Source organism: Podarcis muralis, chromosome 14 (assembly GCF_964188315.1).
Source record: "Podarcis muralis chromosome 14, rPodMur119.hap1.1, whole genome shotgun sequence".
NCBI classification, from domain to species: domain Eukaryota; kingdom Metazoa; phylum Chordata; class Lepidosauria; order Squamata; family Lacertidae; genus Podarcis; species Podarcis muralis.
This window is the reverse complement of record NC_135668.1, coordinates 53,728,168-53,745,212: the sequence shown is the minus strand read 5'-3', so window position 1 is coordinate 53,745,212 and position 17,045 is coordinate 53,728,168. Positions and strand designations below refer to the sequence as shown.

Genomic DNA, 17,045 nt, shown 5'->3' with positions numbered 1-17,045 from the left:
GAAACGGGGACGCCTGGTAACCATACACTAGGCCCCATGTTCCCTTGGAGGAAAGGCAGGATATACAGTATTTTTCGCTCTATAAGACGCACTTTTCCCCTCCTAAAAAGTAAGGGGAAATGTGTGTGCATCTTATGGAGCGAATGCAGGCTGTGCAGCTATCCCAGAAGCCAGAACAGCAAGAGGGAGCGCTGCGCAGCGATCCCTCTTGCTGTTCTGGCTTCTGGGATTCAGAATATTTTTTTCTTTGTTTTCCTCCTCCAAAAACTAGGTGCGTCTTATGGTCTGGTGCGTCTTATACAGCAAAAAATACGGTAAATGTACTACTACTACTACTACTACTAGTAGTAGTAGTAGTAGTAGTAATAGCAGTAATAATTTTATTATTTATACCCCACCAACCTGGCTGGGTTGCCCTAGCCGCTCTAATACTAATAACATTTAAAAGATGCACGTTTGACGATGGTAAATAAACAATCAATGCATGCTGCACAAGCCTTTTAAGGCTTTCTGATGCATTGTCCACATCGGTGAAAGCCATGCCAAATCCAGAACAGCCAGAATTTCAGAGAGTTGCAAAGAGGCCTTGCAACTCCTCCACCCCCGAGAGACAGCTATCCAGCTTCTACTTCCATATCTCCGTTGCCGCCTCCCAAAGCAGTCTGTGGTTCCCCGTTGGACAGCCCAGATCATTAGGCCAAAATGATCCACTCCGTAAGAACACAAGAAGGTCCTGCCGGATCAGACCCATGGCCCATCTAGTCCAGCATCCTGTTCTCACAGTGGCTGAACAGTTGCTTGTGGGCAGCGGCAAGAGTCTTGATTGCACAAGGATGGAAGAATGAGGAAACCCCGACGAAAGAACAGTGGCAAGAGAAATTGATGAACTATGCAGAACTGGCGAAATTGACATGCAAATTGCAAGACAAGGACAACTGTGACTTGAAAGAAGTCCGGGAGCCTTTTACAAATTATTTTAAAAGACAACAAAAGGAACTGGACTCCTTGGCAGGTTTTGAATAAACATACACAAATTTATTGAGGGTTAACATAGTAGACAGATAATATAAGGATGTGTACAATTTTACAATATGCAAAAATTAATATAGGTTGAGAAATCAGAGAGAGGAGCTGAAGGAAGTCTTAGAGGGGGGAGGGAGGGAGGGTTTGTGGAGGAGGTGGAAGGGGGGGGAATAATGGGGGGAAATAATGAAGATGATTTGCTTTGATAATTTGTTACATTTAAATTGTATATATATATATATATATATATATATGAACAGTTGCTTGTGGGAAACCAGCATGCAAAATTCGAGCACGAGAGCAACTCTCGCCTGCTGTGGCTTCCAGCCGCTGGCGTTCAGAAAGAGGGGTGCCACATCTGGTGGGGGACACATCATGCTCCTCCTGGGGTAGTCTGTCCGCCTTTGGTCCCCAACCTGCGCTCAGCTCTCACCTGTGGCTCCTAGAAGCTGTCAGCATGTGACAGCTGCCACACCCAGATAAACAATTTGGGTTGGTTTTGACAGGTGAGGGTAGCTGATGCATCTCAAACCCCCAGTGAGTTAGGGACTGTAGGTTGCTTCCACAGAACTACAACTCCCAACATCCCCAACAAGCCACAGTTTCCAAGATAATTTTTTTTTGGGGGGGGGACCGTGTGCTTTAAAAGCAGACACTCACTCTACATTTAAGGCACACCAAAGCAGAGACGTAACCTTGCCGACAAAGGTCCGTATAGTTCAAGCTATGGTTTTCCCAGTAGTGATGTATGGAAGTGAGAGCTGGACCATAAAGAAAGCTGATCGCCAAAGAATTGATGCTTTTGAATTCTGGTGCTGGAGGAGACTCTTGAAAGTCCCATGGACTGCAAGAAGATAAAATGTATCCATTCTGAAGGAAATCAGCCCTGAGTGCTCACTGGAAGGACAGATCCTGAAGCTGAGGCTCCAAGACTTTGGCCATGAGAAGAGAAGACTCCCTGGAAAAGACCCTGATGTTGGGAAAGATGGAGGGCACAAGGAGAAGGGGGCGACAGAGGATGAGATGGCTGGACAGTGTTCTCGAAGCTACCAGCATGAGTCTGACCAAACTGCGGGAGGCAGTGGAAGACAGGAGTGCCTGGCGTGCTCTGGTCCATGGGGGTCACGAAGAGGCGGACACGACTAAACGACTAAACAACAAAACAGCTTCTCTCGAGAGAATCCTGGGTAGTGCAGTTTGTTGGAGATGCTGGGAGTTGTAGTTCTGGGGGGAGGATCCCCCAGATCATCCTGGGAACTGTGGCTTGTTAAGGATATTGGGAGTAAGGACCCCCTCCCCCCAAACTAGAACTTCCAACACCCTTAAGAAACCATGGTTCCCAGGATTCTTGGCGAGGCGGGGCAAATCCCTGCGCTTTCAGCTGTACAGTCGGACGAGCTGCCAGCGCGCGCAGTTCGGCTCTGCCCTTATTAATCCAAATCCGCTGCTATTTGATCCGCGGGCGCGCACTATATCACCGGGGCTGCCTTTATTTATAGCTCCCTTGCTCATGCCGATTGGGATCCAACAGGCGGCTTGGGGACCGGTTGCTCCGGCCACTTGGAGCCCCGGGGGTCCCTCCTTCCTTCCCTCCTTCCCTCCATCTCCCCTCCATCCATCCATCTATCCTTCCTCCCTCTCTCCTCCTCCTCCTCCTCCCTCTCTTCCCTCCTCCAGAGCGCTAATCATCTTGTTATTTCGCGATCACGACTCAGCGCGCGGCTCCTTCGCTCGCCTCCTCCTCGCTCCAACTCTGCCTGTTGGATGCGCTCTTTCGCTCCTGAGCCTCTCCAGACGGGGTGCCGGCTGCTTCTCCCCCCTGCGCAACAGGGCTGCAGGAGAGAGGGACCCAGAATGGCCAGGATTTCTGCCCTCCATCCTCCTCTTTTTTTAATTATAAAAAATTAAACCCCCTCTGAAAACCAAGATCGCCTGCCTGGCTTTGGGAGACGCGAAGAAGTGAGATTTCATTTGTGGGGGGCATTCCTTTTTTGCTCCCGACCAGCTCAGGCAGAGGAGCGGATGAAGTTCCTTGGGCTGCCTGCTCCGGAGGGAGGCTGCCTCTTCGTGGCTAGGACCACCCGGGACCCCTTCGCGGGACACCGAGGATCCGAGGAGGGGGGTCTCTCCCTATCGCCTCCTCCATCACTCCTGCCCTGGGCCGCCATCCTCCTCCTCCTCCTCTTCTTCCAACATCGCCCAAGCTGGATTCTAATGGAATTAAAAAGATGTTTGTGTCCAGCCTCCTGGATTTCCAGAAGACCAGATACGCCAGGTAAACGTCTCCTCGGGAGTAAGCCCTGCTAGGTGCAAGGCGCTGGCTCCCCTGTAAAGGGAGAAATGCGGTCTTAGCTTTGACTTCTCGGTGAGGTCTCTCTTTCTTGCAATCCCAAGAATCTTTGCTCAGAAGTAAGTCACCCTCTCCTCAATTTAATACGTATTATTATTAATAATAAAACATTTATATACCGCTATTTATTTATTTTTAAACCCCAAAACAACCACAGCGGTTTACAATGATAGTACATCAAACAATACATAAACCCAGCAGGACTTCCTGGTAGATGGCTGTCTTAGAGAGCATTAGAGGAATGTTGGGTTATATCCCCCCCCCCCCCTCAAGATAAACTTTGAAATTACCTTCTGCCATTTTTTAAGGCAATCATCTTTCACCATTACTGGGCTTCATTTCAACCAGGTCCAAGACCCAGTTTGATACCCCTCCATCCGTATTCGCACACACACAGGCTGGGAGCCTCAGTGGTGCCCCTATGGAGGCTTCACCGGGGCAAAAAAAAAAACCCTAGCTAGCCTTCCCCCCACCCGCAGCTCTGGCTCTGGCTAAGTGTGTGTTTGGGGGTTACAGAGCTTCTGCAACTTTTAATAGTTCTGTAACGGGGAGTGTTGCACAGCCCCCAACATCTCCTTAAAAGCTGCCAGCAAAGGAGAGCTGATTGCCTCCCAAGGCAAGGCCCTTCCACCATCAAGCAGTAGTAATAATAATAATAATAATAATAATTATTATTATTTATGCCCTGCCCATCTGGCTGGGTTTCCCCAGCCATTCTGGGCGGCTCCCAACAGAATATTAATATTAATACAGTGGTACCTCGGGTTAAGAACTCAATTCGTTCTGGAGCTCCGTTGTTAACCTGAAACTGTTCTTAACCTGAGGTACCACTTTAGCTAATGGGGCCTCCCGCTGCCACCGCACGATTTCTGTTCTCATCCTGAAGCAAAGTTCTTAACCCGAGGTACTATTTCTGGGTTAGCGGAGTCTGTAACCTGAAGTGTCTGTAACCCAAGGTACCACTGTAATAATAATAATAATAATAATGTGATAAAACATGAAACATTAAAAACTTCCCTAAACAGGGCTTCCCTAAACAGTACTTGCCATTCGCAAGCGTCTCCCCCCCCCCCCCCCCGGTGTTTAGCTAAAACCTGCTTCCCATCGATTTCTGCCTCTCGGCTCTAGGCCTGTCCTCTGGAGCGACAGAGAAAAAGCCTGCTTCATCCTCCGTGTACATCTGTAGAGGTGAGTCAGATGTGGCATAATGAAAGTTTATTTTAAAAAAATTGCATGGCATGGAGAAAGCGGATAGAGAAAAGTCGTCCCCCCCCCATATAACACTGGAACTCGTAGGCATTCAATGAAGCCAAAAGTTGGAAGGACAGATAAAAAGAAAGCCCCTTTTTATGCAGCACAGTGTTAAACTTTGGAACTCCTTGCTGCAGGAAGCAGTGATGAACTAGGATGGATTTAAAAGAGAGTTAGACATGGAGGAGGGTGATGCTATCAATGACTGCTAGCTATGGCTATGCCCTGGAAGCAGCAATGTTTTCAAATACCAGCTGGGGGAAACCACAGGTGGGGAGAGGGCTGTTGATCTCAGCTCCTGCTTGTGGGTTCATAAAATCGTAGAGTTGGAAGGGATCCCGCGAGTCATCTAGTCCACCCCCCGCCGTGCAGGAATCTCAACTAAAGCATCCAAGACCATCCAACCTCTCCATTGAAACCTCCAGTGATGCTGCAGTAGATGGGCCGTTGGCCGGATCCTGCAGGTGCTGTTTGCATGTTCATTGGGGAAAACACTTGGGCTCATAGTAGCCATCATTTGTGTGACTGGTGAGGCTGAATGCTATAATAATAATAATAATAATAATAATAATAATAATAATTAATTTATACCCCACCCATCTGGCTGGGTTTCCCCAGCCACTCTGGGTGGCTTCCAACTGAACATTAAAAACAATACAGCATCAGACATTAAAAACTTCCCTAAACAGGGTCGCCTTCAGTGGTCTTTTAAAAGTAAAATAGTTGTTTATTGCCTTTACATCGGCTGGGAGGGCGTTCACACAGGGCAGGCGCCACTACTGAGAAGGCCCTCTGGCTGGTTCCCTGTAACCTGACTTCTCACAATGAGGGAACCGCCAGAAGGCCCTCAGATCTGGACCTCAGTGTCTGGGCTGAACAATGGGGGTGAAGATGCTCCTTCAGGTATACAGGACCGAGGCCGTTTAGGGCTTTAAAGGTCAGCACCAACATTTTGAATTGTGCTCGGAAATGTATTGGGAGCCAATGCAAATCTCTCAGGACCAGTGTTATGTGGTTTCGGTGGCCACTCCCAGTCACCAGTCTAGCTGCCGCATTCTGGATTAGTTGTAGTTTCTGGGTCGCCTTCAAAGGTAGCCCCACGTAGAGCGCATTGCAGTAGTCCAAGTGGGAGATAACTAGAGCATGCATCACTCTGGGAAGACAGCCTGCAGGGAGGGTCTCATCCTGCATACCAGATGGAGCTGGCAGACACAGAATTGACCTGTGCCTCCATGGACAGCTGTGAGTCCAAAATGACTCCCAGGCTGCACACCTGGTCTTTCAGGGGCACAGTGGGGCATGTCTGCCAGATTGCTCTGCTGGGGATTTGGGTGTGCAGATCTGACACAATCTCTGTGGCTAGCAGAGATGTCTCGCGTGGCTTAGAAAGTGTGGACAGACGCTGGGAGAGTGGCCACAAGCCCCACTGGGCAAACTGCCCTCTCCACCCCTAAAGAGAAGAGATGCCCTGCTGATCCCACCCTGACTTGAGAAACAGAAGGGTCCTTTGGGCTGATCCAGCAGGTTTTGGTCTCACGTAGGAGAAAAGAGAATTTCGGTTAAGTAAGTGTAGCTTTGATGGGGCAGGAAGTTGTTCCACTTCCTGGACTCCTGCAGCGCAGTTGAACAGAAAGTGATTTGAGGCACCTAAGATAGACCCGCGCAGATTTCTGACTCAGTTTTCAAACAATGACATACCCACCCTCCCTTGCAGGACAGGGCTTCACCAGGTGTGAGCTTACATGTGAAAGGACTGTGAGCTCTGTTTGGTCCTGGTATTCATTGCAACAAATTCCTGGGCTCAGAATTACATAATTTTAAGTTTGGCGCTCTGGCTGCTGGATGTCAAGACTTCTGGTGAAAAACAAATTACTGTATTTTTTGCTCTATAAGACTCACTTTTTCCCTTCTAAAAAGTAAGGGGAAATGTGTGTGCGTCTTATGGAGCGAATGCAGGCTGCGCAGCTATCCCAGAAGCCAGAACAGCAAGAGGGATTGCTGCTTTCACTACACAGTGATCCCTCTTGCTGTTCTGGCTTCTGAGATTCAGAATATTTTTTTTCTTGTTTTCCTCCTCCAAAAACTAGGTGCGTCTTGTGGTCTGGTGCGTCTTATAGAGCGAAAAATACGGTAGATCCCAGAAATCTTGCACCTGCCCCACAAAAGATCCAGGATTCTTCATTTCCACTTGTTCAGCTCAATCCCCAAATCTCCCTCTTCTGAGCACAGGCTGCTTCCAGGGAGAACCTCATGGAGCTAAATTGCATTTTCTCTACGGTGCTTTGTAGCTGGCGGACTGTGATTCAATAGCCGGATATGTGATTGATTGTCCAGGCAGCCCCCTGATGGTTCCCTGTGGGGTGGGGTGTCTTCCACACACCCCTTGGAAGTTGTTTCATCATACGACTTGCAGCAAGTAACTTTGCATGAACTTATAGAATAGTTAAGAGTTTGTGCGATATTTGAAAGGTTATTGTAAGCAATTAACATCACTAGCAGGGTTGTCTGAAGACTTGTAATAAGAAATTTTCTATCTTTCTATATTTATTTAAATTCCGAGCCATTCTGAAATGAGTGTAATTAGAATTGGAAAACATATAACTTGCAATGATACAAAGGTTAATTTCAAAAGCCATGAGGCGGGAGGGAAGGAAGTCGATAGGCTCTAAAGAGTCAGGGCAGTAAAGTGAAGAATGATGATGTAAATGCATAATATTAAATGGAAAACAAATAAAAATTGTGTGTGTGAGAGAGAGAGAGAGAGAGAGAGAGAGAGAGAGTGTGAGTGAGAGAATGTGTGTGAATATGTGTGTGTGTGAGTGTGTGTGTGTGTGAGTGTGTGTGTGTGTGTGTGTGTGTGTGAATGTGTGTGTGTGATTTTGTGTGTGTGTGTGTGTGTATGAGTTGAAAGGGACCCCAAGGGCCATTTAGTCCAACCCTCTACAATGAAGGAATCATTTTTTTAAAAAATATCATTATGAGGCAACTGCAAGCTAACCACCCTGCCCTAGTCCTCAGCCGCTGGTCATCCTAGTGCCTGCTCCAGAACTGAGGCAAGGTGGCCCCCATCCTCCATCCTTGCCATGGTCAGCAGTGCCCATTTGCCTGCTCCTTCCTGGTCAGTTGCCCAGTGTTGTCGGAGTCCCATTGTTGAGCAACAGTGTTCAGAGCTGGGTGGAGTGTGAGGCCAAACAAGCAGAAGATAAGAGTCTCTGAGACAGGCTTGGCAGAGTCCGTATCTGAAGTCAAGTCAGTTCTGAGGATCAGGCAAACAGCAATCTACGTAGTCAGGCGGTCAGGGAATCCGATGATCACGAAGCCAAAGGTCCAAATGGAGAACAGGAAACAGCAAGGTGGGACTGGGAACCCCAGGCGTTGTTTCCAGCATCTGACTGCTGCTGAGAGCTCTGTTTCAGAAGACTGAAGCCAGTTGGTTCCCATTTCCTCCCTGTCATTGAAGGCTGGTGAGCTGCAGGTGGAGTCACTCTGTCTTTCCCTCTTTACGCCAGGTTGACTCTTGGCCCATGACAAGTTTGTTCCCACCAGGAATGGGAAAACATCACCGCTCCTTTTCCAGCCTCTTGCAGCCAGGTCTGCCAGTTCGGGAGCATCCCAGACTCTGAGACTTCAGGGTCCAAACCTGAGACCAAGGGGCAGACCCTGGTGATCTCACAGGGATGTGCCCTTGGAGACGGAAGTTAATTGGGAGCAGGGCAGGGCAGGTACCCCCACCCTGAGCTCCTATGCTATAATTTGCAGCCAGATCCTGCTGGACTGGAGTTTGCAAGCTGCATGCACAGTCTTCTTAATTATTTGATGGTAATGGAAGGCACTCTTGACCACCCAGAGAACTGAGCCCTCCCTGTAAGGGGTCAGGCAAACTTGGAGACTTTGGGTCAGGCCCAAAGGCCTGGCAACCACCCTTGCTGCTCCTCTGTTGCTTGAAGAGGGCAGCTGAACAGGTGCTGAAATATGAACCTTGGCAGCTGCCCTGGTTTCTGGGTAATCCCCTTTCAGGAGTGGAAGAAATATTTAGCTGGTTCCTCCCAGCTTTGAAGTGCAGGTTCTGAGTTGCAAGTAGTCACATTCCCATTTTACGCTGCACTTTCTGGCCTGGAAAAGACTCCATATTCAAGTGATTGCTGGGGGAGGAAATGCATGTGTGTATTATGGGGAAGCCAGTGAAGTAGTTTGCAATCAGAGATTTGCCCCCCCCCCCTCTCTCTCTCTCTCTCTCTCTCTCTCTCTCTCTCTCTCACACACACACACACACACACACACACACACACACAGCCAGTGTGGTGTAGTGGTTAAGAGCAGTGGACTCGTAATCTGGTGAACCAGGTTCGCTTCCCCGCTCCTCCACCTGCAGCTGCTGGGTGACCTTAGGCTAGTCACACTTCTCAGAAGTCTCTCAGCCTCACTCACCTCACAAAGTGTTTGTTGTCGGGGAGGAAGGGAAAGGAGATTGTTAGCCGCTTTGAGACTCCTTAGGGTGGTGATAAAGCGGGTGGTGCTGTGGTCTAAACCACTGAGTCTCTTGGGCTTGCTGATCAGAAGGTCAGCGGTTCGAATCCCCACAATGGGGTGAGCTCCCGTTGTTTGGTTCCTGCTCCTGCCAACCTAGCAGTTCGAAAGCACTTCAACGTACAAATAGATATATAGGTACTACTCCAGCGGGAAGGTAAACAGTGTTTCCGTGCGCTGCTCTGGTTCACCAGAAGTGGCTTAGTTATGCTGGCCACATGACCCGGAAGCTGTCTGCGGACAAACTGTGGACAAACGTGAGATGAGTGCGCAACCCCAGAGTCGTCTGCGACTGGACCTGTCAGGGGTCCCTTTACGTTACTTTATGACCTTTTTAACTGGGTGTGTGTGTGTCCTGTTTTGTTTATCTCTTTAACATCTGATGGGAGGGCGTTCCACAGGGCGGGCACCACCACCGAGAAGGCCCTCTGCCTGGTTTCCTGTAACCTCTGGTTCCCTGGTTACCTCTGAAAGAGTGGGTACATAGCTTGGGGGTACCTCTATGCTGCTGCCTGAGGCACATGTGGCCTCAGAGGTGCACAGTGCCTTCCATCAGCTTGGGCTGGTGGCCCAGCTGCACCCCTCTCTGGACAGAGATAAATAGTTTTACTTCTGTCGTCTATGTCCTGGTAACCTCTAGGTTAGATTACTGCAACACATGTGGGGCTGCTTCTGAAGATGAATTCGGCAGCCAGGTTGCTCACTGAGGCAAGATGGTTTGAGCATATTACATCCATCCTGGCCCAACTGCACTGGCTGCCAATCAGTTTCTGGGCCCAGTTCAATGCCTTAAATGGCTCAGGACCACAACACCTCAAGGGCTGCCTCTCCCCATATGCTGACTCTGTGATCACCATCTGAGGCCCTTCTTCGTGTGCGTCCTCCGCAGGAGGTCCGGAGAGTGTCAACACGAGAACAGGGCCTTTTCTGCAGTGACTCCCCATTTGTGGAACACTCTCACCAGGGAGGTTCTTCAACCAGGCTTTGGGCTGGTTAACATTCTATTCAATATTAATCTATATATAGATACAATATATTAGCAGCAGTTCAGGATATACCTCAGCAACCAGTTGCTGGAGAGTGCAGGACGTGAGACAGTGCTCTTGAACTCGAGTCTTGCTTGTGTGTTTCCCACTAGGGCATCTGTCTGGCCGTAAGAGGATGCTGGATTAGATGGACTGTTGGCTTGATCCATCAGGCTCTTTTTATGATTTGTTTTCACTTCTTGAGTCTGTTCCCCTCCATCTACCTCCTTCTCAAAATGCACTGTCCGGAACTGGACCCATAAGAGCTGACTAGGGCAGCATAAAATGGAAATGTGACTACTTGCAACTTGGAAAGTGCAGCTCTGCTTTCCAGGGAGAGGGAGTAGGAAATGTGTCTGTCTGTCCCTGGGAAATGGGGGCAGTTGGGGAACAAGTAAAAGTGCCTGTTTGCCCAGATCATGTAACTTGGTGGCCTCTGACGAAGCTTATCTCCCGATTAAGGCAGAGGGAGCTTTGGGGTTAAACGGGGTCAGGTTATTCTTGGCTGGCATTGGTATGAGTGACCTGAAAACTTGACCCGACCAGGTTTCCTGTGAGCCTCTGGACTCAATTCTCTGGACTCGTTCTATGCCTACCGTGAAGGTGCAGCCAAGTGGATTATAACCAGGTCACCAGCCGAATGCCGCTAGAGTGAGAAAGCTGAAGTGGTGCCAGGCTGCGTATGGGCCTCCCAGGACTAAAACGATGGTGCCATGGTGTGTGATTGGAGCACCACATCTCCGGGTAGCAGCAGTCAAGCTTAGGGGAGTGTAGGGCTTCCTCACCGATCTTCCGAACACACCTCTCGCTTTTGCAGCAAAAGGCATGAGGGCCTGCCAAAATTTGCAACAGTCTCATAGGTGATAACAAAGAACGAGTGTCAAATGTAACTGTCTCTATTTTGACATTCAGTTTGGCTGTGTGCGACTTTCAAACAAACTACAGAACAAAATACTGTAGAGATCTTACTATACAATAATAATGTAAGGATGTCATCACACTGCAATTCACATTGCTGCCAACAGGTGCTGCTGCAAACCACAGCAAGAACAGCAGCAGTGCAGGGCGATGAGGAGGGAGATGGAGATGGGGCGGAAGGCAGGCAGGCAGGCCAGGGGGCCCAGAAGAGCAGGCGAGCAGGTGGATGACCCAGGCAGGCAGGCAGGCAGGCAGGCAGGCAGGCAGGCAGGCAAGTGAACAAGCAAGTGGGCAGCCTAGATGAGCAGTCTAGGGGGCGGGCAGCCCAGGTGAGCTGCGGAGAAACAGCCAGGACAGGACAAGCCAGCTCACCAGCATCTACTGCTGCTCCATCCCTTCTCTTCACCTGCTGCAGCTGAGGCGGAAATGTTTGCATTGATGAGACACAGGTGATATGTGGAGGGGAGCAGGGGGCCTGATTTGGGTGAGCTGTAGGGTGAGGTCCAATGGGAGGCAGGGATGGGCCAGGAAATTTTGCTGCTTGAGGGAAAACAGTTAATGGTGCCCCCCCCCCGCCATTTCTGCTACACTTCCCTCACCACCGATGGAGGTGACTGGAGGCAGTCCAGAGGAGCACTGAGGGCAGCGAGGGCAAAAGAGGCCAGAGAGGAGGAAGAGGAGGGCAACAAGCAAAGGAGGCCACCCCTTTCAGCTGTCCCCAGCCTGCCACCTGAGGCAACTGCCTCACTATGTCTCATGGGCAGGGCCGGATATAGGTTTGATGAGGCCTTAAGCTCCTGAAGGTAATGGGGCCCTTTATATGTCCAGCTCTCCTTTGTCAACAACAAATTGTCACTGTTTTTTGTGTTGAATATATGGTAATTTATGGACCTAATAGGTATCTAATGCCATTTGCACATGTTGCCGTGCAACCAGTACATGCAGAATGTAGGCACACTATATATTGTTGTTGCTGTTGTTGTTTAGTCATTTAGTCGTGCCCGACTCTTTGTGACCCCCTGGACCAGAGCACGCCAGGCACTCCTGACTTCCACTGCCTCCCGCAGTTTGGTCAAACTCATGCTGGTAGCTTCGAGAACACTGTCCAACCATCTCATCCTCTGTTGTCCCCTTCTCCTTGTGCCCTATATATAGAAAGGAGCGAACCAGTGATATTTGAGGGAGCAGACTAGCAGGTGGGGCCCCTTACTTACATCACAGGAGCCTACACTGTTGCTGTACGTAGGTTTTATTTTAATTGTATTTTTAGTTTACATTTTGGAAATGTACATCCAGTTTTTCCCCCTTTAATTTTTTTGGGGGCCCCCAAAAGGGTGGGGCCCTAAGCTATAGCTTGCTTAGCTTATACGTAAACCCGGCGCTGCTCATGGGTTGACTGGTCCCAATAGGAGGGGGTCAACTAGGGGGTGGAAGTGGTAAGGGGGGGGTTGGTGAGCAAAGCCAGCAAGAATGCAGCCCCCCCAACATGCACTTAAGAGGCCAACAGCCTCAGCTCAGCTGCCTTGAAGCTCCCACGTTTGTAACCCTGACGTTTGCCACATTCCTCTCTGACGGGGGATTATGGATTTACCTCCTGGACTGTGGTCCCGAATTCAGCTGTGACGTAAATGGCAGGCAGTGTCAGTTATGAAGCGATCAGGTTCCCGTCCGGGGATTATCTTACTGCCTCTCACCAGCCGTTTTTCCGCTTGTTTCCTTCTCCTGGTCTTTGCCACCTTGGAGGTATGGGTTACATTTGTTTTGCATGACCCAAGGATGCCCAGCCCAGTATGAATTACACTTCTTTGCCACTTTAACACTTGTTGAGTGTAAGTGGGTCACGGGAGGGTGGACTCGCCGGCGCAACTCTGATCACATCTCCCTTGCAGCAGAATTGGGGTTTATTATTATTATCATTTGATCAACTTTCTCCTTGCTGAGGATCTCAGGATTTTGGAACGACACACCGACTTCGAACTTTAAGCTGACTCCTTTTAACCAATTAAGCAGGGTTGCTTCCTCTATCTCTTCTTTTTTAAAAGAAAGGGACCTGCACAAAACAAAATTCTGGCCAGTGGCTGTGCTTTCTGCAAGGTCACTTAAAGTGTGGGTGTTTGGTCATTTGGGTACCTTCTCTGCCCTCAAGGAGACATTCGGGGTTTGTGTTGTAGTCTGTTATTTTGGCCTCGAGGCGGCTTCTAAATGGGTGTTTCACTGGAGAGCAAAGGTGTGTTCTTTGAGGGGTGCACGAACTGTGACATGACAGGAGCTTATAAAATTAGACAACTTCACTAGCATCTCTCGGTATTGTGAACAACACCGAACTTACCTTTTGTTGGTATCTTCATGAGGATAAAGAAAGCAAAAGACTGAATTAAGCATTTGAAACATCTATTGAAATCAGACATTATAAGTTCATCTTAGACTGGGTAGTTCGCAAGTTTATGTGGCTTTGCACAAGGTTTTGTATTTTTCTCAGAAGATTGATAAAGAATGGATAATTATTTTGGTAATTATTGTGTGTATATTAGTCGCCAACGTGTTGCATGAGTTGTACTACTATAAAATTAGACATGGCATGGAGAAAGGTTTTTGCCCCTCTCTGGTAACACCAGAACTCGTGGATATCCAATGAAGTTGAATGTTGTGAGATTCAGGATAGGGAAAAGAAAGCCATCTTCCACATAGCTGAACTTTGGAACTCCCTGTTGCAGGAGACCAGAGATGGCCACCAACTTGGATGCCTTGAAAAGAGGATTGGACAAATACATGGGGGAGGGTAGAGCTATTGAGGGCTACTAGCCAGAATGGCTCTGCTCGGCTTCCACAGTCAGAGGCAGCAATTTTTTTGAATCCCAGTTGCTGGAAACCTCAGGAGGGGAGAGTTGCTCTTGTGCTCAAATCCTGCTTGCTGGTTTCCCACTGGGGCATTTGGTCAGCCACAGTGAGAACAGGATGCTGGAAAATATGGGCGAATGCCCTGATCCAGTAGGTTCTTCTTGCATTCTTATCCCTCCTAACTTGCAAGTTCCTTTTCTTAGCAGAGTTTCACAGGCTGGTTGCAGGCTTGTTGTAAGCCTCTCAATATTAGTGACCTGGTAAGTTCCCTTGTGGGACGCGGGTGGCGCTGTGGGTTAAACCACAGAGCCTAGGACTTGCCGATCAGAAGGTCGGCAGTTCGAATCCCTGCGACGGGGTGAGCTCCCGTTGCTCGGTCCCTGCTCCTGCCAAGCTAGCAGTTCGAAAGCACATCCAAGTGCAAGTAGATAAATAGGTACCACTCCGGCGGGAAGGTAAATGGCGTTTCCATGCGCTGCTCTGGTTCGCCAGAAGCGGCTTAGGCATGCTGGCCACATGACCTGGAAACTGTACGCCGGCTCCCCTGGCCAATAAAGTGAGATGAGCACCACAACCCCAGAGTCGGCCACGACTGGACCTAACGGTCAGGGGTCCCTTTACCTTTACTTTAAGCTCCCCTTCTTGGGAGAAAAGCAATGACAAATGTAGACAGCATCTTAAAAAGCAGAGACATCACCTTGCTGACAAAGGTCCGTATAGTTAAAGCTATGGTTTTCCCAGTAGTGATGTATGGAAGTGAGAGCTGGACCATAATGAGGGCTGATCGCCGAAGAATTGATGCTTTTGAATTTACCTTTACCTTTAAGTCCCCTTATATCCCTCTTAAAAGAATGAACACGCCACAATCTTGTGTAAAGTATATAAAAGTAGTTTACTCACATCATCAGTTCACAGTTGGATCCCTGAAGCCAGACTTAGTTACAAAGATATATACATGTGGGTCTACCCCATATGGGGGGTTAATCCCAGTGACTACAGATTGGCAGTCACTGCAGTTCACACGACGAAAGGAAAATGGAGAAGGAGGGAGGAGGGCTGTGTGCCTTGTGCTTTTGTTATCTGGACAGGTAAGGTCATGTCCACCTCTAGTCACATGCCAGAGGCAAAATACCCCAGTCCAGGAGGAAACAGGAAGTTTTTGACTGGCTGGACCAAACATCCCCTTGCATATCCACTCTAGGAAAACAAGGAATGTTGTATTTGTCTGCTACATATGTATCACATCCCACAAGCCCAGCCCCTCCTGGGGAGTAGGGGTAAAACGTAGCCATACCGCCTGCCTCTTCTACCTGAGCACCCCTTTTCACGAATCGCCAAGGCCAAGGATACCTGGCCATATGAACTGGCAACTACAGTCCGGGGAAGATGAACGAACCTTCCTGCAGTTGTCTGTCCTGCGAGCAAACCTCCCTTTAGCAGAGGCCCTTGTGCTGTTGTTCTATTTTAAAGATTGTGTTTCTTCCGGGGGGGGGGGGGGGAGCCCCATGCAAGCCAGAATCTGTGCAGAGCTGCCCTTTCAACACCTGGCGTTCCAGATGGATGCGTAGGAGATGCATTCGGTTGCTCAAAAACAGGGGACAGGACATGCGCGCTTGAGCACATGCGTAGGTGTTTTGGCAGAGACGGGATTATTTCCACCCATCTCTCTTCCTCCTCGGTGCTGGAGATCCTTCCCGTTTTGTCGATTGATGGGGTGCCTTCAACCTGGAAAAGAGGAGGCAGAGAGGTGATATGAGAGCCCTCTTCGGATAGCTGAAGGGCTCCTACATGGAAGATGGAGCAGACTTGTTTTCTCCTGCTCTGGAGGGTAGGACTCGAACCCAGGGCTTCACATGGCAAGAAAGGAGATTCCTACTAAATGTTAGGAAGAACGTTTCGATGTAAGAGCTGCCTGACATTGCAACTGACCTCCTCGGGAGGCAGCGAACTACTCTCCTTCCTTGGAGGTTTTTAAGCAGAGGTTGGGTGGGCACTTGTCATGGATGCTTTAGCTGTGATTCCTGCATTGTAGGGGGTTGGACTAGATGACCATTGGTGTCCCTTCCAACTCAACAATTATAATTAATAAATAATAATAATAATAATAATAATAATAATAATAATAATAATAATAATAATAATAATAATAATTTATTTATTTATACCCCGCCCTTCCCGGTTCAGAAAATTATATGATTCTATTATTTCTCCACTGCACTGATTTATGTTGGTTAATATGAAACCACCCGTATTTGGGAATTCTCCCATCCCTTTTTGGATCTGCAGTTTCCTTTTTTACTGTTTTACAAAACAAAAAAGTTAAAATATAAACTAGAGGCTCTGCCACATTCTACTGGCGAAGCCCTCCATGCTGCCACGAATGGGGCAGATCTTTCCCATGCTCATTTCCAGCCTTCTAAGGTGGGTGTGGCATGCATTTTCTGCTGGTTTAGAATGTAATTCACTACCCAGAAGTGGCCTGTTTATAAGCACAAGAGGGAAGGGAGACAGAAAATCCTATTTTCAAAGCTTGTAGCGAGAGCATTATCAGATTACAGATCGAAAGGATAAAGAGACCCAGAGTCCAGCTGAGGGGAATTAGCAAAAGGCTGGCTGCTGGCTGCAAGCAGATGAACAAAAGTACGAGGAGGTCTTTGCTGAAATCAAGGTTTCATTACCTGGAGTGCAACACTTAGTGGAGTTTCTTATCCAGTTGTGAAAATCTAACTGGCAGCTTCAGATTTTAAGCAAGCAAGTGCTATTGTGACTATTATTATTAACAGCTGTGGTATCTAGCGCTTACAAAGCATGCCAGATTTTCGGAGCACCGTTAAAAGTCTCTGCCCGCATGCTTGATATCTAAAAGACATGATACAAAAGGAAAAAGGATTGCGGAGGGATGAGGAAAGCAAACACTGGGGCAGCTGCTTCTTCAGTGGCTGAGGGATGGGGACAGGATGCTCTCTGTCTCGCCACGACGATCTTCCTTCCTGTCTTGATGCCCTGATAATTTAAAATATTTTTAAAGAGGTCGAAAAAGTTCCTCTAAGCTCCCTAAACACCACTGGAGTTTGTTAAAACGCATGCAGGAGGGGAAAGGGCTCCTGTGTTCG

General features: G+C 48.6%; 1 protein-coding gene across 2 annotated transcripts in view; it reads left to right on the top strand.

The window, feature by feature from the left end:
- Window positions 1-2,438: 2,438 nt before the first annotated feature.
- Window positions 2,439-17,045, top strand: part of MMD2 (monocyte to macrophage differentiation associated 2) — a 38,665-nt gene continuing 24,058 nt past the window's right edge. The window contains exon 1 of one of the 2 annotated variants that reach the window (XM_028706776.2): window positions 2,439-3,298. In XM_028706776.2, the coding sequence (XP_028562609.1) occupies window positions 3,252-3,298 (47 nt within the window). In that variant the 5' untranslated portion in view covers window positions 2,439-3,251. Of the gene's footprint in view, window positions 3,299-4,948; window positions 5,089-17,045 lie in introns of those variants that run through there. The other variant, XM_077918738.1, reaches the window with a different exon arrangement.